Genomic DNA, 23,477 nt, shown 5'->3' with positions numbered 1-23,477 from the left:
GGGACTCTCCTTTGCGTGGTAGGCAAGCTTGACGATTCGGATATGTAGATCTCCTTCTCTATAACCGACTCTGTGTAACCCTAGCCCCCTCCGGTGTCTATATAAACCGGAGGGTTTAGTCCGTAGGACAACAACAATCATAATCATAGGCTAGCTTCTAGGGTTTAGCCTCTACGGTCTCGTGGTAGATAAACTCTTGTAATACTCATATCATCAAGATCAATCAAGCAGGAAGTAGAGTATTACCTCCATCAAGAGGGCCCGAACCTGGGTAAACATTGTGTCCCCCACCTCCTGTTACCATCAGCCTTAGACGCACAGTTCGGAACCCCCTTGTTTCGCGAAAAAGAAACGTCCCCCGCGTTGGGGTATTTCCTAATGCGTAACGACAATAAAAATGAAATGCGGGCGTGCCAGTATACAATAGTATACAAATAAATAAAATGAACAATCACATAGCGAAATACTGCTTTATTAATTCTCATGAGAATTACAAAGTGCAGTTTCCCACTGATTACAAATATTGCGACATGGACAAGTACATCTGACTAATATCCAACGAAAGTGGGGGTTCTGGTTCCCGGAGCCTCGTAAGACAATCCGGTTAATTACATCCACGGGGTAATCCACGAAACACCTCCGATTAAGCTGCGATGATGGTCGTCATCTTGTAACTTGAAATATCCTCATGACATGTTGAGAGGTAAAAGTGGCAGATATGAATGTTCTAAGGCCTCATCATCCCAGGTATGAAGCGCCCGGCCTCGTTGGCGCCGGGTTCATAGTGAAGCCTCAAAATTGTGTTCGACCTCGTTGGTCGCGAACAAAGTGAGTCCGGCCTCGTCGGCCAGGACAAAAGGGTTCCGGCCTCGTCGGTCACGGAAAGGGGTAATGACTCCAAGCTTCGTCGGTCGAGGAGATAGTGCGTCCAGCCTCGTCAGTCGGGACAAATGATTTCCGGCCTCGTCGGTCGCGGAAAAGGGAAATGATCTCTTGGCCTCGTCGGCCAAGGAGAAGGTGCGTCCAACCTCATCGGTCAGGACAAATAATTTCCGGCCTGGTTGGTCGCGGAAAAGAGAAATGATCTCTTGGCCTGGTCGGCCAAGGAGAAGTATGTCTAGCCTCATCAACGAGTACTTGTGAATATTCCGGCCTCGTCGATCGTGGAAAAGCATTGTGCTGCAAGAGACTTGCTATAAAATATCCGGCCTCGTCAGTATCGAAAGATCAAATAAGGTGCGTTGGCACTGTTAATTATTTGCAAATGGTGTGAACCAATTTATCTTAAACCATGGAGCCACGGTCCTCAATTTATCACTCGATCGCCGCATGATCTTGAGTGTGCTATCAAAATACGGGACTTTGCCGCAGCTCAATTCGCTCAGAAATATAACATGGAGCTAAAGGAACTCCTCATCGCACCACTCGACCACCGCACGGCTTGAGTTCAAATAAAGCACCAATAATCTGCCTCCCACATATCTCTGTATGGACACGACCACCAGTGACGAACAACACGTATATGCTATACATCTAGAAAGGGACCAGGGGTCTCCAAGGCACAAGACGTGCATGCATGGGTGAGGTGACGGCCAGCTATGTACGAGGCCAGCCTTGCATTCGTGCACGCCTAACAGGTGCTGCTTGTGCCTCGGCGGCCCGGCGGCCATGTGACCGACTCTGCATGTGGGCGGCTGCCTTTATCTTCTTCTACTGCTTGTACTAATTTGCATAGTGCATGGACTCATGTATGCACTTCATCTTTGCGTAGTCTGCACCTTTGTGTCTGCTACTAACTTATTTTGTGCCTCAAAACTAGAGTGCTACTGTTGCTATATGATCTTATTTTGTCTCTTTTCCGTCAAGATGCCAACACCTTTTTAGATCAAAGAGCACTTGCATCTGTGTTTAGATCGGTGTAAACCGATCAAATTTTGTGAGCCATTTCTTCCATCTATACCTGTATTTAGACTGGCTAACCAAACACATGATCGGTGTAAATCAATCTAATATGTAGCTGCCATGTTCATTATCTGCACCAATATTTTGTTTGACACGCACACCCACGACCTATGTAAAGTGATCTAATCTGTTGTGGCCCTACACCTGTATTTGGGTTAACAAGCACACCCACGACCGGTGTAAACCGGTCTAATCCATCTTGTCCTTAATCATCCCTGCATCTGTATTTGGGTTGACAAGCAAACCCATGATCGAAGAAACCGATCTAATCCGCCGCTCCTGCTCATCGCCTATTATCTTTGCCTTGTGCCTATATTCTACTTGTTTACTTTGAGTGACAAGCATCAACGCCAAATCTTGTAATTTGTACCTATGAGTAACAATTTTGTAGACTGGATAAACCAATCTTATTTTCTCAAGGCAACAAAGATCGGATAGACCAATCTATTTTTTCAAGGCAACATATTTAACTGGTGTGAACCAATCTAATTTTCCGAGGCACAAAGATCGGATAAACCAATCTATTTTTCCAGGACGCGTCTAGCCGGTGGCCGGCTGCCCACTAGCACTCTGTGGTGGCCGGCTGAAAAAGGTAAGTTTTTGTCTCCCTAACTCATATTAGAAAAAGTAAACAGGTGTGGACATATGTGAAGAGGATAAATAATTGTAAATTATTCATGTGAACTGATGTGGACGTATTTAATTTGTGTTTTCACTTTTTTTAAAAATCATAACTTTCAAACCGCGCGTCGAAATTAAGATCCGTTTTCACTTTTGGAACCCTCGTGGCGTGCTTTTCGAAACTAGATCCCGCATGGTTATGTTTTGACGGAAAAAAAATTGTGCAATTTTCTCCCTGTTTTGTGCAACTGCCTAGTCGTCGGTGTGCAACTACCTGACAGGGATGTGCAACTTTTCTCCTATACTGTAAACATGCAGATTTCAATGATGGTGCAAAACTAACTTCTTCCAATGAGATGTGCAACTTCGTCTGTTACCCAGGCCAACTGCATAGTAGTTGATCTGCAACTTTTCCCTGTCCGTGGATGTGCTTCACTATTTGCTGCATCGGCCAACAACCTAACAGTGGATGTGCAACTTCGTATACTACCACAGCCAACTGTCTAACTGTGATTTGCAACTTTCTCTTGTATCCCATGGATGTGTAGTTTTCCTGCTAGCACACGGCCCAAACCACCCCCTAGTGAGTTTTTCAACTTTAGCACTCTGTTTATATGCAACTTTTTATCATTCAACTGATGTGCAACTTTGTATATCGCCCGTGGCCAACTACCTAGCAGACTATGTGCAACTCTGTTTGTTGGTTCCGCCAATTGAAAATACAGGTCCACAAATAAAGAACGTAGGGAGTTGCACATTGGCCCCGTTTGGATCATGGGCTTAGAGCTAGTTTCGGTTAGTTGGAGGCTCAAATAACCCAAAAGTATCCAAACAAGGAGGGTTAGAGTGGGTTAGTTTCATCTAACCCAACTATCCTGGTGGAGAGGTGCTTATTTGGGTTAGAGTGGGTTAGAAAATAACTTTTACTCTAACTGTGTTAGAGTATCCAAACAGAGCTATTAACTAATAGGCAGTTGGCTTGAATAATAGACTAAGTTGCACATATCCCTTGCGGAGGAGGTGGGGGTAGGGTGTGTCAACAGTGAAAAACTATGCATCCACGAGTAGGGAGGATGGTTGCACAACGACTACTAAGTAGTTGGTCAGGACAGTAGACTAGTTGCACCATATAGCACGAAAGTTGGCATCGAAAAAATTTCATCGAAATATACCCATGTGGGATGTAGTTTCAAAGATCTCGTCACAAGAAATCCAACAGTGAAGACGGATCTAAATTCCGACGCATGGTTTGAAAGATATGACTTTTTAAAAAATTTAAAAACCCGAAATAAATAGACGTGGATCTGTTTTTCGTCACATGTGACAAGTATGAGCGCATTTAATGCTAGTAGTCACATGCATAGCAGACAATACATGCATGTATGCATGTGAGTGACAGAACGGCCGCTCGTTTTCTTCAACGAGTGCGCGTGCACTTTTAAGATTTTAGAATTTTTCCAAGGCAACATATTTGACTGGTGTGAACCAATCTATTTTCCGAGGCAACATGATTGTATGAAGCAATCTTGATCCGAGGCAACAATATAGAGACCGATAAATCGATCTTACATATTCCGAGGCAGCAATAAGATTGGACAAACCAATCATTTATCCGAGGCAGTGAGAAACGGCAGGAGATAAAGAAGAGACTTGTGTTGCTCTCACCATTAGCTACCATTGGATGCATGGCCGTACCGACGTGGCCGTCGTCGCCGGACGGCTTGCCCCTGATCTACTACATGCGCGTGAGCGCCCTTGCGGCTGGCCACGTATCAGCTGCAACTGCGTGCGTATGAGCGGCCTCCCCCGTGTGCGCAGCCCTGCCGCGGCCACCGCGTCCGCGTGTACTGCAAAGCGGCCTTGCGGCCAGCCTTCCGTGTATGCCCCTCGTGAGCGGCCTGGCGGCCCACCTTGTGCCTCTGTGTGTAGCCCTGTTGCCGGCGGCGGCCGCGTGCGTGGGAGCGGCCAGCCATGTATACGTGCGTATCTTGAGAGCGGCCTTGCAGCCAGCCATATGTGTGAGCCTCCCGTGCGCGTGGAGTTCTGCCTTTATATAGGCAAGGAGCTAGGGCTGGATGCTGCGGTGGTGCAGCGCAAGCCGCCGCCAGTTTTCTGTTAGACGAACAGGTCGCTCGCAAGATACGCGGAGGCGATGATAATCCATTCAAACCGTGTGAGTTTAAGGTGCATGCTTATCCAATTGCTACCAACCGGACGTATCTACCTCTCATGTATTTTCCTGGCTGTTAGACGGGCCCAAGCAATACGCGTGCATGTAGCTTCAGAAGATAAGCAACCGAGTTGTTAATGCTTCAAAACACCGTGTCACGGGCTGGCCGGAATATTTAATTAATATATCCATGATTAAGCATGCCAATTAGCATGCAATGCATGCATGCATTCGGTTCTGATTGTTTTGTCCACACTAGAAAAATAGCTAGTGCATCAACAATGGCCATCTTGTGAGCCTTAACTAGATACACGTAGGCATGGGAAAGTTTTCCCATATACGTGTACATGCAAAGCACTATCACATTTGTTCTTCCTGTGATTCTAAGAAAATAGTTCGGAAAAACATTATAAAAATACTTTCCACGCACATAGATACTTTGGCGCGACAAAATCTCGTCAAACACCCCTACCCGAGATCCGCCGGTTTTGACACCGACAGTGGGCGCTCGACCATCACAAGGTTGTGTTTGATCACCTGCGGAATAATCATATAAAAAGTTCAGTTTTTTTTTGTGCAACCAGGACTGATGTTCTCTGCAACCACACAGCTCATGTTGTGCAACTAACTGGTTGTTGTGTGCAAGCTAAGTTGAAAAGAATACATGTAGTAGCACGGCCCGTCATGGCACTTGGATGGTAATCACCTATAGCCAGAACAAGAAAAACAAGTTAGTTGTTTATCTTCATGCTTGAACTAACATAGCGTGCTCAACAGGGTTTCGGGGTGGTGCACGTAGGCCGAATGAGTTTATGCGCGTGCACAACTGGGTAGCCTGTTCTATGCAAATGGGCACCATGATGTGTGCAACTGAAGTTACACACCTAGTTAGATGGGGAGTTTGGGCAGGTAATTACCTGGATGGTGAGCTCCCTGAGTACTTCCTGTAGGGCCACTGGGAGGAGCACGCAGGGCACAGCTTGTTGGGCCAGGCGAGGGAGGAGGTGGAGGAGGATCTCAAGGGTTGCCATCATCTGATGGGCCCGTAACAGCAGCCCATTTTTTCTTTTTCTTGGACTTGTTCAGGTGGCCGATCTCGGTACGTGCTCCGCGCATAGACTTGTATACAATGGCATGTGATGCATCAGAGCCACTCGTAAACTTGGCTAGTTTACGAAAATCGTATATCATGTTTCTCTCCCTTATCTGCTTCTTTGATTGAGTAGGCATTTCATCCGGTTGCTCATACCCGATCCCTGGCGCACTAGGGATAGCAGTAGGTGTCCACCGTCTTAGCATGTACCTTTCCGGTATGACATCAACTCCAAGATGGGTGAATACCTTAAGGATGTGGCAAAAAAGCATGCCGTCCTTGTTCATTTTGCAGCACTCACACAAATATGAACCCTCCCCCACCCTTGCCTGCACCAAGTAGTTTCGAGAACCATATTTGGCACCAAATTCTTGGTTCGTTCTGAGCTCAAAAATATCAGCACCAACTTGGAACGCATTATAACATCCAATCAGCTCAAACTCTTCTCGGAACTTGCGGTAAAGGTCCCTAGTGTAGGTTTCGTAAGCTTGCCTCTCTATTGGGAAGTTGGACCATAGCTCAATCTCAAGGTGTTCTATCATGTAATCATTGCAGCCTTCCTTGGCAAGGATGTGGTTCTGAATTTTTTTCATATTGCTTGACGAAGTTCAACATTAAGTTGTGTGGGTTCACATATCTTTTTAGGACGGTGTTGAATCCCTCACTACGCTGTGTAGACTGCAGAAAGGGGAAGAACCTGTGTTTGAAGTAGCACGGCACCCAAGTTGACATGTATTCGTACAACTTCTCAAAGTGTGTGCGTGTGTGTGTGTGTCATAGCCTCATACTTCATCATTAACCCAGCTCAATTCTGCTCAAACTTGTCTGGAGTGAAGCTGAAGTCAACACAGTAGTTGAAATCATCAGAGAGCCCTGGATTCTGGCACAATAGCCAACCAACTTTTTCCTGAGCCTTTTTCATGATGTGCCATCGACAACAACGATGCACGGTGGTGGGAAAGATGCTTTCTATCGACTGCTTCATCACACCATCCAGATCGGTTATGAAGTTATTAGGAGGTTTGCCATCCATACTCTCTAGGAATGCTCGGAAGACCCAATCAAAGCTCGATGCCAACTCCTGCCTCACAAACGCGCAACCCAGCATGAAAGATTGGCCATGTCGGTTTATTCTGATGAAGGGCGCGAACGGCATATTGTACATTTTGGTCATGTAGGTGGTGTCAAACGATATGCAATCATGGTATGCCTCTGCATAAGCTTTTCGAGCGAAGCCATCCACCCAAAATATATTGACAACTCTGTCCTCTTCACCATATTTTACATTATAGAAGAAGTCTGGATCGGTTTTCTGTATATCCTTGAAGTGCGCAATTGTCTCAATCATGTCACCCTCCTTTGTGCCATCTCTACGGAAACTTGTACACAGATTTCTTATTGCCTTTGGTGTGAACAGCATCGTCATCTCAGATCCATAGAACTCTGCCATTATATGCATCATACGTCCTACATAATACAAAAAGAAATAATATATCTTTTTTTAGTCGCACGAATGCACACTTCCAGCTGCACAGTAATATGACATGTGTTGGCACAGAGGATAGTCGCGGGAAATGGACAAGTAGTTACACCTTTAAAAACACTTGTATTTTGCACACAGGACATTGTGTAGTTGCACAGTGAAGGTAATCTAGTTACACAACAAGCACCAAAGTGATATAGAAACAGCATGGGAAGTTGGACACTTGTTGCACACTTAAGACATTTTAGTTGCACACCAGTACCATAATAATTGCACACTGGGCTGCCTAGAGGGAAACTTAATTATGTAAGGGGTATAGAAACACACCTGTAATCAAGTTGCAGTTATACAAGATGCGCAAAAACTCCTTTTCATCAGGAGAGATGCCTTGGTGGGATGTCAAGTATTTGGACAACGAAGGTTTGTTCACCAGCAGATGATTGTGGTCACGAACAAAGTGCGTCACCTCCCATCGCCCATCTAGCAGCTTCACCAACATTTTTGCCTTGCATTGAGTCTGCTTTATTGTCTCCATTTCCGTTTCTTCTTTTTTCTTACTAGGACCAGCCTCCTCTTCAGCAAAGATTGGAGGTCCATCTTCCATTTCCTCATCATCGTCAATAGGTTTTGGATCTGGTATAGGGCCCAGGACAGGAGGAGCCTCAGCTCCTCCATCATCAGCTTTGGGCTTCTTGTACTTGCTGCAACAAAACTGCTATTTTACCAATAAAGTGGTGCGAGCTGTCCGCCTAGAGGTGTTCATCTTGACAGAGAAACCCATCCGTAGGGCGTAGTTGTTGCAGTGATTGTCGATGTCAAAACCGGCGGATCTCGGGTAGGGGGTCCCAAACTGTGCGTCTAAGCCGGTGGGTAATAGGAGGCAGGGGACACAATGTTTTACCCAGGTTCGGGCCCTCTTGATGGAGGTAATACCCTACGTCCTGCTTGATTCATATTGATGATATGGGTAGTACAAGAGTAGATCTACCACGAGATCGGAGAGGCTAAACCGTAGAAGCTAGCCTATGGTATGATTGTATGTTGTGGTTGTTGTTGTCCTACGGACTAAAACCCTTCGGTTTGTATAGACACCGGAGAGGGTTAGGGTTACACAAGGTCGGTTACAAAGGAGAAGATGTCCATATCCGTATTGCCTAGCTTGCCTTCCACGCCAAGTAGAGTCCCATCCGGACACGAGACGAAGTCTTCAATCTTGTATCTTCATAGTCTAACAGTCCGGCCAATGGAGATAGTCCGGCTGTCCGGAGACCCCCCTAATCCAGGACTCCCTCAGTAGCCCCTGAACCAGGTTTCAATGACGATGAGTCCGGCGCGCAGTATTGTCTTCGGCATTGCAAGGCGGGTTCCTTCTCCGAATACATCACAGAAGAATTTGAATACGAGGATAGTGTCCGACCCTGCAAAATAGGTTCCACATTCCACCGTAGAGAGAATAATATTTTCTCGCATCTAATTTGCTGACTTGTCTTAACAGTATGACGTCATGTCATGGCCCGGTGATTATTCGAACCATTCCCTTTAACCAGCCCCGCACATAACGCGAGGCAGTTTTTTGACACGTCTTGTCAAAGCAGAGATTGTGTCCCCTTATTACGGGATTCTCATCAATACGGGCGTGGGTAACCCAACCGCGCCATCAATTGCGGTGCTTGGGGGATAAGCAAGTTTTACCAGGCAAGTGGGGATGCTTAGCTTCGTCCGCCCATATAAAGGGATAAGGATTCATTTTTCTATCCACGCCTTCTTCCTCCTTTGCTCATCCATTTTCGCACACTCGAGCTCTAGCGCCCAAGTCCACACTTCCCACCTCAACCTTCTCCCACCATGTCCGGAGTGGGAGGCAGGTGGATGGTCTCCTCCGTCACGGAGGGAAACATCAAGAAACTGAGGAGATCCGGATACCTGCCCGACGACATCGCGCACCGGCTCCCAGATGAGGGGCAGCTCATCCCCACCCACGGGCCCCATGAGAGGGTAGTATTCGTCACCCATTTCCTCCGCGGACTGGGATTCCCTCTCCATCCATTCGTCCGGGGGCTCATGTTCTATTACGGCCTGGATTTCCACGATCTGGCCCCGAACTTCATCCTCAACATCTCGGCGTTTATCGTCGTGTGCGAGGCCTTCCTCCGCATCAAGCCCCACTTCGGCTTATGGTTGAAGACCTTCAATGTCAAGCCAAAGGTGGTGGGCGGCCGCCAGGCGGAGTGCGGAGGCGCCATGGTGGCAAGATGCCCAACGTAACATGGCTCGAGGGCTCCTATGTGGAAACCATAAAGGGGTGGCAATCGGGGTGGTTCTACATCACCGAGCCGTGCGACCCTGTATGGGCAGCTGCCCCCGAGTTCCGATCTGGCATCCCCACGTGGCTCACCTCCTAGAAAGAGAAGGGCCTGTCCTGGGGTAGTTCGGAAGAGCTGACCGGACTCCAAACATGTATTCAAAACATGGTGAACAAGAAGCTCAAGCTTGTCAACATAGTCCAAGTTATGCTCATCCGCCGGATCCTCCCGTGCCAACAACGGGAGTTCAACTTGTGCGAGTTCGACCCAGCGCAGCACCGAACTCTGAACAGGCTCTTTGACACGACTCATGAAGATGCCTGGAGGGTGCTGTTCAAAAGTGCCGAGGTCCCCCCTCCTATTACTGAGGATCGCGGATTCAGCGCGAAGTGCCAAGCCAGTGAGGTAAGCTGCTTTACCTTTCACAGGATACTTATTTTTTTATAGATTGACTCTATGCGGGATCTAAACTCCTGTACCTTTGACAGGACTGGCAGAAGATGGCCGGACAGATCGACTGTCCGGCTCCTTTGCCCGAAGGCCCCGCAGACGCTCTTCTGGCGAAGATGTTGACTCCGGCGCCTTATACGGTGCCGGAGAAGACCAAGAAGGCCAAGTGAACACGAAAGAGTTCCCGACGCCAGGCGTCGTCGGACTCACCGTCCGATGACTCTGTGGTGCACTCTTCCCCCGAAGACGAGGAAGAAGAAGAAGAAGAAGAAGAAGATCCCCCACCGACTGGGGGAGACCGGAAAAGGAAGGCCGCCCCAACTGGGGAGGCCGAAGGGTCCAAGAAGGGAAGGACTCTCCTTCCGGACAGTTCCACCGCCGCCGACGAAGGCGAAGACGAGTGGTTGCCCAGGGCCAAGCCCCCTGGGAGATCATAAGTATTCGGATACCAGAGTAACTCATGGAATTCCTTTGTCGCACTGTTTTCCCTAATCGCCGAACATAATTATGCAGGCCGCCACGAGTCAATATCGAGGTATCATCGGACGGCTCCTTGGGCTTGTCGGACATGGATAGCGACCCAGTCCCGACCGCCACCTCCCCTCATCCTGCCGACGACGCCGACGTGTTGTCTTAAGAGGCACCGGATCGAGGGGAGACAGTCCCGGAGGCGCCTCAAGGCGACCTTCCGGACTCCGGGAGCCGAGGGGACGGGGCCCCTGAGAGCTCCGAGTTCGGCCCTCAGCCGAACACCGCGCTGGAACCTCCAGCGGTTCCAGGCTCGGGCAGGCGGCCTCCTTCTAAGAGGGGCAAGACGCCTGTGTCGGTGACCTCTGTCCATCCAGAGGCGCCGGACAATCTGCTGGAAGCGCTTTGTAGCGCTTCCATCGACGAGGAGCACCGCACTATTATGAGTGCGGTGATCCAGAAGGTTCAGTCCGTCAAGAGCGGATTGACTGAAGCTTGTGCCAGCCTTCTAACAGGCTTCGAGGTAAGTGTTTTAAAATGTAGTAGAAATATTACCGCATAGGCAGTAGCCCCTGATGCTTTGTTCGGTGTTCACAAAGAAAAGCCGAACAGAGGATCAAATAATATCGCAGGAGTATAATATAAGTGTGTCAATATGCATATGCAGGCTTCGCTGCTGGCATCCCCCGCACTGACTACAAAGGTCGCCTTACTGAAGCAGGACCTCGAGGGGTCCAAGAAAGAGCTCGGCCTTGCCAAGAGGCAGCTCGAGGAGAACAAGGGTAAGTAATACCCTGTCTATAGATATGTATATATAAAAGAGGACGCGATTGCAAAATGACAGGATCATCGTATGTTTGCCAGGGGCCACGACTGAGGTGGTGACCCTGAAGCAAGCGCTAACCAAGGCCGAAGATAAAGCGGCCAAGGAGCGCACCGAGCGAGAGAAGCACGAGGCTCGGGTGGGCGAGGTGCAGCAAGAGCTCCGGGCTCTCGTGGCGAAGCACGAGGCATTGAAGGTTGACTCAAAGACGCGGGAGTCTGAGCTTGCCGCGGCCCTCGAGAGTGTAAAAAGTGCCAAGGACGAAGCCCAAAAGGCCCTCCAAGAGATCGACGCGATGAAGAAGATAGCGGCGGGTAAGGCTTTCTATGTGCAAAGCAAGCATGTAAAAGTAAATTACCGATTACTTACCCGGATCCAGAGCTCTTCAGGAGCATCCGCAGATTTGCCCCGCAGTGTGTCCGATGCCGCACAATTTTACCAAGCCGAGGATGGAAGCTCGACGGAGAAGCTGTTCTGGTCTCAGTATGCTGAGACCGGACATCTGGTGCCAATGAGCGACCAGCTGAAGCAGATGGTCGAGCTACATAAGGCGGCCGATCAGGCCATGAAGAGCTTTATAGTCCGGCTGTGGCCTGGCGACGCCCTTCCGAACAGCTTCTTCGGCCTGGTGAGGCGGCTTGTGGATGCCTGCCCGTGGCTGGAGGTCGTTAAGCGATCTTTCTGCATTGAAGGTGCACGCCGGGCTTTCGCCCGTGTGAAATTGCAGTGGGTCAAGCTAGACGCCGTGAAGCTGATCAAGGAGGGGCCGCCGGAGGGCAAGGAGCACCGCCACCCCAAGATGTACTACGAGGGTGTTCTGCCGGGTGCCCGTCTCATCGCGGACGAGTGTTCAAAGGATGTAATATTTGAATGAGACTTGCTCGTTTTATCCTGTATGTATGAAAACTTGTTTCATATACGCTATGCAACGCTTGTTGGAATTTAAAATATTACCTTCTGTTTGGATGTTTATCCAATCTGAGAGATGGCTAGTCCTCGGCTTCTGCCCCCATGCCACGAGTGCTGGGGTGTTTGGGATAAACCTGAGCACTCTTGTTCCCATGTTTGGGTCCTTCGAGGGAGGTGCTCAACACAGCGAACAAGGCAACCGGACTAATAAGGCTTTATCACTCTCACTTAGCCATAGAATTCTATAATTTTAAATTTCGGCAAAGCCCCTGGTATTCGGAAGGCCGAATTCGGGGCGCGATACATGCCTTTAAGCCGGACAGGGCCGGCCCCTCGCTCTGAGAGACATAAGTCTTTAGGGACTTGAAAACCTCGCCGAACAGCGATCAGTCTCGCGCCTTATCATGACAGTCAGTTTTAGCTTTCTCTACTGAGGTGCTGAACCCAGCAGAACCGGGGCACAATCGCGGTAGTTCTCCTAGCGCTACCTTAGCCGATAGAGCGGAACGTAAGGTACCAAAACATAGGAGCCGGGCAAACCCAACATTTGACCAAAGACATGATTCGGAGCTGATGCATATAATGTTATAAGTTCGGGGTGCCACACTTGTGAAAGTGTTCCGACTTTTCACATCGCATTGTGGGGTACGTAAGCCCCTGGTGTATTGGTCGTACCATAGTGTACGGTTGCAAGGCGTCATTAATGAACACATAGATATATAATCAAGAATGCAATAATAGTCGTAATGTCATGCATTGTTTATTAAAAAAATTGCGTTAAAGCAGAGTGATACAGATAGTGCGATAAGCAAAGGGTAGGACTATGTTCCTTCCAAGGGCAAGCTGAGGAATGATATTAAATTGAATATTTCACTCGTTACTCTAATCAACCTGGGAATTCCGTGGTATAACGTAGTTGTCTGCCTCCTTGGTTGCTGCATCATGTGTTCGGCAATAGTGCTGCCAGACTGTGTTTCCAGAGATTAAGGTCCTGAAAGAAAAAGAAAAATAACCAAATGGGAATCCCCTAGTGCGGTTTAGGCCGCGTCTTGGGGCGTGCCGCAGTTGTGCCCCCCTCCCTACCTGTGCCCATGGTATTTTTAATGCGTAATTATGTATGTGAGGCGCGAGTTTCGCCGCTGGGTTGGGATTGGGGTGGCCGCCGTATTGCTACGCGAGCTTAGATCGCGCCAGGCGGTCTATTTGCCGATTGCCCCGAGTGTGCTTGAAGGTGTCCGGGCTGTGAAGCGCCGAACCGGTTGATTGCCTTGAGAGGCTGCTTTGCGTTTCTGCTGCGAGGGCTGCCGTGTGCTCCTCTGTTCGGAGAGAGCGCTCTGTGTTTCCATAAACTGTAATAACTCCGTGAGGTCCTGGCATCTTGAGCTTGAGGTATGCATAATGCAGTACCGCATTGAATCTAGCAAATGCGGTTCGCCCGAGCAGCGCGTGATAACCACTGCGAAACGGGACTATATCAAAGATTAACTCTTCGCTTCGGAAGTTATCCGGGGATCCGAAGACCACTTCCAGTGTAATTGAGCCTGTGCAATGGGCCTCTACACCTGGAATGACGCCCTTAAAGGTCGTTTTTGTGGGTTTAATCCTTGAGGGGTCTATACCCATTTTGCGCACTGTGTCCTGATAAAGCAGGTTCAGGCTGCTACCGCCATCCATAAGGATTCGAGTGAGGTGAAATCCGTCAATGATTGGGTCTAGGACCAGTGCGGCGAATCCGCCATGACGGATACTAGTGGGGTGGTCCCTGCGATCGAAGGTGATCGGACAGGAGGACCAAGGGTTGAACTTTGGGGCAACTGGCTCCAATGCATATACGTCCCTGAGCGCACGCTTCCGCTCCCTCTTGGGGATGTGGGTTGCGTATATCATGTTCACCGTCCGCACTTGCGGGGGAAACCTCTTCTGTCCTCTAGTGTGCGGCTGCCGGGGCTCCTCCTCGTCATCGCTATGCGGCCCCTTGTCCTTGTTTTTGGCAATTAACTTGCCGGCCTGCTTGAACACCCAACAATCCCTGTTGGTGTGGTTGGCTGGCTTGTCTGGGGTGCCGTGTATTTGACACGAGCGATCGAGTATACGGTCAAAGCTGGACGGACCCGGCGTACTTTGTTTGCATGGCTTTTTTCGCTGACCGGGTTTAGAGCCTTTGAATCCGGCATTGACTGCCGTATCCTCAGTGTCGGTGTCAAAACCGGCGGATCTCGGGTAGGGGGTCCCGAACTATGCGTCTAGGCAGATGGTAACAGGAGGCAGGGGACACGATGTTTTACCCAGGTTCGGGCCCTCTTGATGGAGGTAAAACCCTATGTCCTGCTTGATTAATATTGATGATATGGGTAGTACAAGAGTAGATCTACCACGAGATCAGAGAGGCTAAACCCTAGAAGCTAGCCTATGGTATGATTGTATGTTCGTCCTACGGACTAAAACTCTCCGGTTTATATAGACATCGGAGAGGGCTAGGGTTACACAGAGTCGGTTACAATGGTAGGAGATCTACATATCCATATCGCCAAGCTTGCCTTCCACGCCAAGGAAAGTCCCTTCCGGACACGGGACGAAGTCTTCAATCTTGTATCTTCATAGTCCAGGAGTCCGGCCGAAGGTATAGTCCGGCTATCCGGACACCCCCTAATCCAGGACTCCCTCAGTAGCCCCTGAACCAGGCTTCAATGACGACGAGTCCGACGCGCAGATTGTCTTCGACATTGCATGGCGGGTTTCTCCTCCAAGTACTTCATAGAAGATTTTGAACACAAAGGTAGTGTCCAGCTCTGCAAAATAAGTTTCCACATATTTCCATAGAGAGAATAATATTTACACAAATCTAATCTGCTGACGTATTCCGTAGCGTGACATCACACCACGGCCAAGTCTTTATTCGAATCGTTTTACTGTCCCACCTTAGCGCGTTTAGCGAGGCAGTTTCCTTGGCACGTCTTGTCAAAGCAGAGATCGTGTCCCCTTATTCCGGGATTCTCATCAATATGGGTGTGGGTAACCCAACCGCGCCATTGATTACGGCGCTTGGGAGATAAGCGAGTTTCACCAGGCTGGTGGGGACGCATAGTCGCGTCCGCCCATATAAGGGGATAAGGATCCACCTTTTCATCCACGCCTTCTTCCTCCGTTGCCTATCCATTTCCGTGCACTCGAGCTCCAGCGCCCAAGTCCGCACACCCCACCTCAACCTTCTCCAGCCATGTCCGGAGCGGGAGGCAAGTGGATGGTCTCCTCCGTCACAGAGGGACACATCAAAAAACTGAGGAAGGCCGGATACTTGTCTAATGACATTGCGCACTGGCTTCCCGAAGAGGGGAAGCTCATCCCCACCCCTAGGCCCCATGAGAGGGTGGTGTTCCTCCCCCATTTCCTCCGCGGACTGGGCTTCCCTCTCCATCCATTTGTCCGGGGGCTCATGTTCTACTATGGCCTGGATTTCCCCGATCTGGCCCCGAACTTTGTCCTCAACATCTCAGCGTTTATCGTCGTGTGCGAGGCTTTCTTCTGCATCCGCCCCCATTTCGGCCTATGGCTCAAGACTTTCAATGTCAAGCCGAAGGTGGTGCGCGGCACCCAGGCGGAGTGCGGAGGCGCCATGGTGGGCAAGATGCCCAACGTCCTATGGCTCAAGGGCTCCTTCGTGGAGACCCTAAAGGGGTGGCAGTCGGGGTGGTTTTACATCACCGAGCCGCGCGACCCTGAATGGGTCGTAGCCCCCGAGTTCCGATCTGGACCCCCTACGCGGCTTACCTCCTGGAAAGAGATGGGCCTATCGTGGGGTAAAAAAGGAGAGCTGACCAGACTCCAAACATGCGTCCAAACCCTGGTGGACAAGAAGCTCAAACTTGTCAACTTAGTCCAGGTTATGCTCATCCGCCGGATCCTCTCGTGTCAACAACGGGATTTCAACCTGTGGGAGTTCGACCCAGCGCGGCACCGAACTCTGAGCAGGCTCTTCGACACGACGTACGAAGATGCCTGGAAGGTGCTTTTCAAGGGCGCCGAGGCCCCCGCATCCGCTACCGAGGATCGCGGATTCAGCACGCAGCGTCACGCTAGTGCGGTAAGCTGTTTTTACCTTTTACAGGGTATTAGTCTTCCATAGTTTGACTCCATGCGGGATCTATGCTCCCTTACCTTTGATAGGATTGGCAGGAGATGTCCGGACAGATCAACTGTCCAGATCCTTTGCCCAAAGGCCCAGCGGACGCTCACTTGGCGAAGCTGCTGGTTCCGGCACCCTATGTGGTGCCGGATAAGAAGGCCAAGAAGAAGGCCACGGGGACTCGAAAGAGTGCCCGGTGCCAGGAGGTGTCGGATTCATCATCCGACAACTCCAAGACGCACTCCTCCCATGAAGACGAGGAGGAGGAAGAAGAGACCTCTCCCCCTCCAGCGGGGGGAGGGAAGAAAAGGAAGGCCGCCCCAACTGGGGAGGCCGAAGGGTCCAAGAAGGGAAAAACCCTTCCTCCGGACTACTCCACCAACGCCGACAACGGCGAAGAGGAGTGGCCACTCAGGGCCAAGCCCCTGGCGAAATCGTAAGTATCCAGATACCAGAGTGATTCATAGTTTTCCTCCATTGCATAGCTTTTCCTTACGTCAAACATGTTTATGCAGTCAACACAAAGACCGGCTCGACGCGTCGTCGAGCGGCTCCCTGGATTCGTCGGATGTGAATTCGCTTCCGACGGCTACCTCCCCCCACCCTACGAACGACGCCAAGGTGGCGTCCAAACAGGTTCCAAGCCAGGAGGAGGTGGTCCTGGAGGCGCCGCAAGGCGACCTCCCGGACTCCAGGCGTAAAGGGGATAGAACCCCCAAGGGCTCCAAGTCCGGCCTTGAGCCGGACACCGCGCTGGAACCTTCAACGGTTCTGGACTCCGGTAGGCAGCCTCCTTCCAAGAGGAGCAAGCCTATCGAGCCGGCGACCTCCGTCCAACCGGAGGCACCGGACAATTTGTTGGAGGTGCTTAACGGCGCCTCCATCGACGAGGAGCACCGCACTATTATGAGTGCGGTGATCCAGAAGGTTCAGTCCGCCAAGAGCGGACTGACTGAAGCCTGTGCCAGCCTTCTAACAGGCTTTGAGGTAAGTAAAGAATATGTAGAAATATTACCGCATAGACAGTAGCCCCTGATGCTCTGTTCGGCGTTCGGAAAGAAAAGCCGAATAGAGGATCTAATAACATTCGTAGGAGTCTAACATAATCAAGTCAATATGCGTATGCAGGCTTCGCTGCTGGCCTTCGCCGCACTGACTGCGGAGGTGGATACGCTGAAGCAAAACCTCGCGCGGTCCGAGAACGAGCTCGGCCATGCCAAGAGGCAACTCGAGGATCAGGAAGGTAAGTAATACCTTGTGCAAGTATATAGAGAAGATGTGGTTGCAAAAAATGACAGGATCAACGTGCTATTATAGGGGCCACGGCCGAGGTGGCAACCCTTAAGGAAGCGCTGTCCGAGGCCGAAAACAGAGCGGCCGCGGAGCACACATAGAGAGGGAAGCAGGAGGCGCGGGTGGAGGAGGTGCAGAAAGAGCTCCAGACTCTCGTGAAAAAACATGAGAGTTTGGAGCTTGACTCAAAGACGCAAGCGTCCGAGCTTGCGGCAGCCCTCGAAAGCGCGAAGTCTGCCAAGGCCGAAGCCCAGAAAGCCCTCCAAGAAATTGAAGCGATGAAGAAGATAGCGGCGGGTAAGGCATTCATTATGCAAAGCAAGCACGTGAAAGTGAATTACTTGTTACTTACCCAAGTCCGGAGCTCTCCAGGAGCATTCGCAGATTTGCCCCGCAGTGCGTCTGATGCCGCCGCCTACTACCGAGCCGAGGAGGGGACCTCGACGGAGAAGGTGTTCTGGTCTCAGCATACTGAGGCCGGACACCTGGTGCCTTTGAGCGACCAGCTGAAGTAAATGGTCGAGCTCCACAAGGCGGCCGAACAGGCCATAAAGGGCCTCATGGTTCGGCTTTGGCCTGGAGAGGCTCTGCTTGGGAGCTACTTCGGGCTGGTGACGCGGCTGGTGGGTGCCTGTCCACGGCTTGAAGTAATCAAGCGCTCCGTCTGCATCGAAGGTGCCCGTAGGGCGCTTGCCCGTGCTAAAGTGCACTGGGGCAAGATGGATGCGGAGAAGCTGGTGAAGGACGGGCCGCCCCCGGGCAAGGAGCATCGTGTCCCGGAAGCGTATTATGAGGGCGTCCTGAAGGGTGCCCGCCTTATAGCGGATGAATGCTCCAAAGATGTAATTTTTGAGTAAACTCGCATTTGTGATCCTGTACGCTGAAAACTTGTTCATATGCGCTAAGCAACGCTTTTGAATTTAAAATATTACCTTCTATGCGGTTGTTTATCAAATTTGAGAGATGGCGAGTCGTCGTCTTCTGCCCCCGTGCCACGAGTGCTGGGGTGTTCGGGATAAACATGAGCGCTCTTTTTCCCATTCTTGGGTCCTTCGAGGGAGGCGCTCAACACAACGAACAAGGCAATCGGACTATAATGCTTGAACACTCTCACTTAGCCATAGAATTCTATAATTTTAAATTTCGGCGAAGCCCCTAGTGTTCGGAAGACCGAGTTCGGGGCGCTATCCACGCCTAGGCCGGACAAAGCCGACTCCTCGCTCTAAGCGGCATAAGTCTTTAGTGACTCGAAAACCTCTCGAACAGCGACCAGCTCTCGCCTCATCATGACGGTCAGTTTTAGCTTTCTCTACTGAGGTGCTTAGCCCAGCTCAACTGGGGCACAATCGCAGTAGTTCTCCTAGTGCTACCTTAGCCGATATAACGGAACGTAAGGTACCAAAACATAGGAGCCGGGCAAACCCAACTATTGACCCAAGACATGATTCGGAGCCGATGCATATAATGCTATATGTTCAGGGTGCCGCACTTGTGAAAGTGTTCGGACTTCTCACACCGTATTGTGGGGTACTTAAGCCCCTGGAGTATTGGCCGTACCAAAGTGTACGGGTGCAACATGTCATTAATGAACATATATTCGTAAAAAAGAGTAATGCAATAATAGACGGAAGCTATGCATTGTTTATTTTAAAAAGCTGCGATCAAAGCAGAACGATACAAATAGTGCAATAAGCAAAAGATGGGACTATTTAACATGTCCTTTCCAGGGGCGAGCTGCGGAATGGTATGTGAAACAGGTATACTGCTCGTTATAGAGACCACCTTAGAGTTCCATAGTGCGGCGTAGCTTTCTGCTTCCCTGGTTGTATCATTTGTGCGGCAATTGTACTACTGGGCAAGCCTTCCGAAGAATGGAGTCCTGAAAATAAGAGAAAATTAAGAAATCGGCAGCCCCTAGTGTGGTTTAAGCCGCGTTTCGGGCGTGCCGTGATGGTGCCCCTCCCCCTGTGCCCATGGTATTTCCAGAGCATAGTTATGTACGCGCAACACTGGTTTCGCAAGTTCGCGAGGGCTGGGGTTGGGGCCGCATTGCTACGCTTGCTCGGAACGTGCGAGGCGATCTTGATGTAGGTTACTCCGGGCACGCTTGATAGTGTCCATACGTTTAATGGCCGGACTGAAGAATTGCCTTGAGAGGCTATTTTGTACTTCCGCTGCGATAGCCGCCGTATGCTCCTCCGTCCGAAGAGAGCGTTCGGTGTTTCCATTGACCGTGATGACTCCTCGGGGGCCTGGCATCTTGAGCTTGAGGTATGAGTAGTGCGGCACCACATTGAACTTGGCAAATGCGGTTCGCTCGAGCAGTGCGTGATAGCCACTGCGGAACGGGACAATGTTGAAGATTAACTCCTCGCTTTGGAAATTATCCGGAGATCCGAAGACCACTTCAAGTGTAACTGAGCCTGTACAGTTGGCCTCTACACCTGGTATGACGCCTTTAAAGGTCGTTTTAGTGGGTTTAATCCTCGAGGGATCGATGCCCATTTTCCGCACTGTATCCTGGTAAAGCAGGTTCAGGCTGCTGCCGCCGTCCATAAGGACTCTAGTGAGGTGAAATCCGTCAATAATTGGGTCTAGAACCAATGCGGTGAATCCGCCATGACGGATGCTAGTGGGGTGGTCCCTTCGATCAAAAGTGATCGGGTAAGAAGACCATGGGTTGAACTTTGGGGCGACTGGCTCCATTGCGTATACGTCCCTTAGCGCACGCTTCCGCTCCCTCTTGGGGACGTGGGTTGCGTATATCATGTTCATCGTCCGCACTTGTTGGGGAAAACCTTTCTGTCCACTGTTGTTCGGCGGCCGGGGCTCCTCCTCGTCATCGCTATGCAGCCCCTTGTCTCTGCTTTCGGCATTTAACTTGCCTGCCTGCTTGAACACCAACAATCCCTGTTGGTGTGATTGGCTGGTTTTTCGGGGGTGCCATGTATCTGGCATGAGCGGTCGAGTATTCGGTCCAAACTGGACGGGCCCGGAGTATTTCTTTTGAATGGCTTTTTCCACTGACCGGGTTTAGAGCCTCTGAATCTGACATTAACTGTCGTACCCTCAGCATTGTTGCCGTTAATGCGGCGCTTTTGCTTGTTGCGACGCGACCTACCACTGCTGTCCTTGGTATCCGAATTACCAGGGCTCTTGGTCATGTTATTGCTGTGAGCTAGCCAGCTGTCTTCTCCCGCGCAAAAGCGGGTCATAAGTGTCGTGAGGGCTGCCATAGATTTCGGCTTTTCCTGTCCTAGGTGCCGTGCAAGCCACTCGTCGCGGATGTTATGCTTGGAGGCTGCTAGGGCCTCTATGTCCGGACAGTCGACGATTTGATTTTACTTGGTTAGGAACCGTGTCCAGAATTGTCTGGCCGATTCCTCTGGCTGCTGAATTATGTGGCTAAGGTCATCGGCGTCTGGTGGTCGCACATAAGTGCCCTGGAAATTGTCGAGGAATGCGGTTTCCAGGTCCTCCCAACAACCAATTGATTCTGCTGGCAAGCTGTTAAGCCAATGCCGAGCTGGTCCTTTAAGCTTGAGTGGGAGGTATTTGATGGCGTGTAGGTCATCACCGCGGGCCATGTGGATATGAAGGAGATAGTCCTCGATCCATACCGTAGGATCTGTTGTGCCATCGTATGATTCAATGTTCACGGGTTTGAAACCCTCGGGGATTTGATGATCCGTTACTTCATCTGTGAAGCATAGTGGGTGTGCGGCGCCTCTGTATTGGGCTATATCACGACGCAGCTCAAACGAGCTTTGTCTATTGTGTTCGGCCCGGCTGGATTTACTGTATCCGGAGTGACGATTACCGTCTCGTGCCGTAGGGCGCCCACGCGATCCGTAGATCGATCTTGTTTGCCTTGCCTTGTCCTCCAATATATCTCGCAGGTCTAGCGTGTTTTCCCGTGCCTTGGTATTTTTTGAGCGGCGCCGGGTGCGGCTTGAGTGGAGGGCCGAGAGGCCTCTCTGTCGTGGCCACGGGGTGGCCGGTCGGCCGCATCATGCACTGGTGATGTAGGTTTAGGTGCTTCCTCCTCTAATCGGGGTAGCAACCTGCGCTTTGGGTAGCTCTTGGAGGGGCGTTCGAGTTCATACTCTTCGGCCGCAAGGACTTCAGTCCATCTGTCGGCTAGCAAATCTTGATCAGCTCTAAGATGTTGCTGTTTTTTCTTGAGGCTGCTCGCCGTGGCCATAAGCCTGCGTTTCAAACGCTCTTGTTCGACGGGATCCTCCGGCACGACAAATTCGTCGTCGTCGAGGCTTGCCTCGTCTTCGGAGGGAGGCGTATAATTATCGTCCTCGACCTCTCTGTCTGGCGCTCTCTCATGAGGGCTGGCTTCTCCATCCTCCTGTGTTGAATCTTGCTAGAGGTGGTTGTCTTCGGCACTGTCTGGGGTGTTATTATCTCCCGTGCCAGAATCACCGTTTTTGCTTTGGCGGGATTTAGAGCGGCGCCGCTGACGCCGGCGCTTAGGCTGCTTCTTGGAGGGGTCATCCTCCGCTGTTCCATCGCCATTGCCTTCTTTTGGGGTGTCCACCATGTATATATCATACGACAAGGTGGCTTTCCAGTGCCCTATAGGTGCTGGTTCTTGATCGTCTCCTGCATCGGCGTCCATACCGTCGATGTCTTCGGAGTCGAAGTCGAGCATGTCGGTTAAATCATCGACAGTGGCTATGAAGTGGGTGGTGGGTGGGCTTTGAATTTCTTCAACATCCGCATCCCAACCTTGCTGACCATAGTCCGGCTGGGGCTCTCCTGATAAAGAGAGAGACTTTAGTGAATTCAGAATATCGCCGAAGGGCGAGTGCTGAAAGATGTCCGCGGCGGTGAACTCCATGATCGGCGCCCAATCGGGTTCGATCGGTAGGGGCGCGGCGGGCTCGGAGTCTGGAGAGGATTCCGACTCCTTGGAGTCACGGGCTTCGCAGAGAATAGGACTGGTGTTCGGCTCGATCGGCGTAGAGATTGCAGCCCCCGAGGCGGTGTCCAACCACACATCCTCGATTGGCGCAGTTGGCTCTGAATTAAGGGTCGGAACTGATGCGGGTGCGGCCTCCAGGGCACTGTTCGGCGGCAGAGCTAGATCATGCCCATCGTGACAGTGCGGCGCGCTCGGCTGCGGCTCGAATTCATCGAAGATCAAGTCTCCGCGGAGGTCGGCCGTGTAGCTCAAACTTCCAAATCTGACCTGATGGCCAGGGGCGTAGCTTTCGATCTGCTCCAGATGGCCAAGCGAATTTGCCCGCAGTGCAAAGCCACCAAATATGAAGATCTGTCCGGGGAAAAGGTCTCACCCTGGATCGCATTGCTGTTGATGATCGGAGAAGCCATCGGGCCTAAAAGTGACGACACAGAGGAACTCTCAATGAAAGCACCAATGTCGGTGTCAAAACCGGCGGATCTCGGGTAGGGGGTCCCAAACTGTGCGTCTAGGCGGATGGTAACAGGAGGCAGGGGACACGATGTTTTACCCAGGTTCGGGCCCTCTTGATGGAGGTAAAACCCTACGTCCTGCTTGATTAATATTGATGATATGGGTAGTATAAGAGTAGATCTACCACGAGATCAGAGAGGCTAAACCCTAGAAGCTAGCCTATGGTATGATTGTATGTTCGTCCTACGGACTAAAACCCTCCGGTTTATATAGACAACGGAGAGGGCTAGGGTTACACAGAGTCGGTTACAATGGTAGGAGATCTACATATCCGTATCGCCAAGCATGCCTTCCACGCCAAGGAAAGTCCCTTCCGGACACGGGACGAAG

The 23,477-nt window shown here is 50.8% G+C and overlaps 1 protein-coding gene across 1 annotated transcript; it reads right to left on the bottom strand.

Moving 5' to 3' along the window:
- Positions 1-6,651: 6,651 nt before the first annotated feature.
- LOC147973967 (protein FAR1-RELATED SEQUENCE 5-like) lies at positions 6,652-7,933 on the bottom strand. The gene is made up of 2 exons (XM_087524856.1): positions 7,657-7,933; positions 6,652-7,313 (listed from the first exon to the last, which is right to left on the bottom strand). Exons 1-2 carry the CDS (start codon positions 7,931-7,933, stop codon positions 6,652-6,654), a joined length of 939 nt encoding a protein of 312 aa, XP_087380982.1.
- Between the last annotated feature and the right edge of the window lie 15,544 nt (positions 7,934-23,477).

Source organism: Triticum urartu, chromosome 5A, assembly GCF_056163025.1.
Source record: "Triticum urartu cultivar PI428250 chromosome 5A, HENAU_Tu73, whole genome shotgun sequence".
Taxonomy (NCBI): Eukaryota; Viridiplantae; Streptophyta; class Magnoliopsida; order Poales; family Poaceae; genus Triticum; species Triticum urartu.
Note: the sequence above shows the minus strand (reverse complement) of the source record. Positions and strands in the feature narration are given on the sequence as shown.

Bases quoted from the DNA above. Each gene is read 5' to 3' on its own strand.
- LOC147973967 (XM_087524856.1), bottom strand. From the start codon at position 7,933: ATGGAAGATGGACCTCCAATCTTTGCTGAAGAGGAGGCTGGTCCTAGT. The intron at 7,314-7,656 runs GTGTGTTTCTAT...TGTATTATGTAG, and splicing joins TAACTGCAACTTGATTACAG to GACGTATGATGCATATAATG.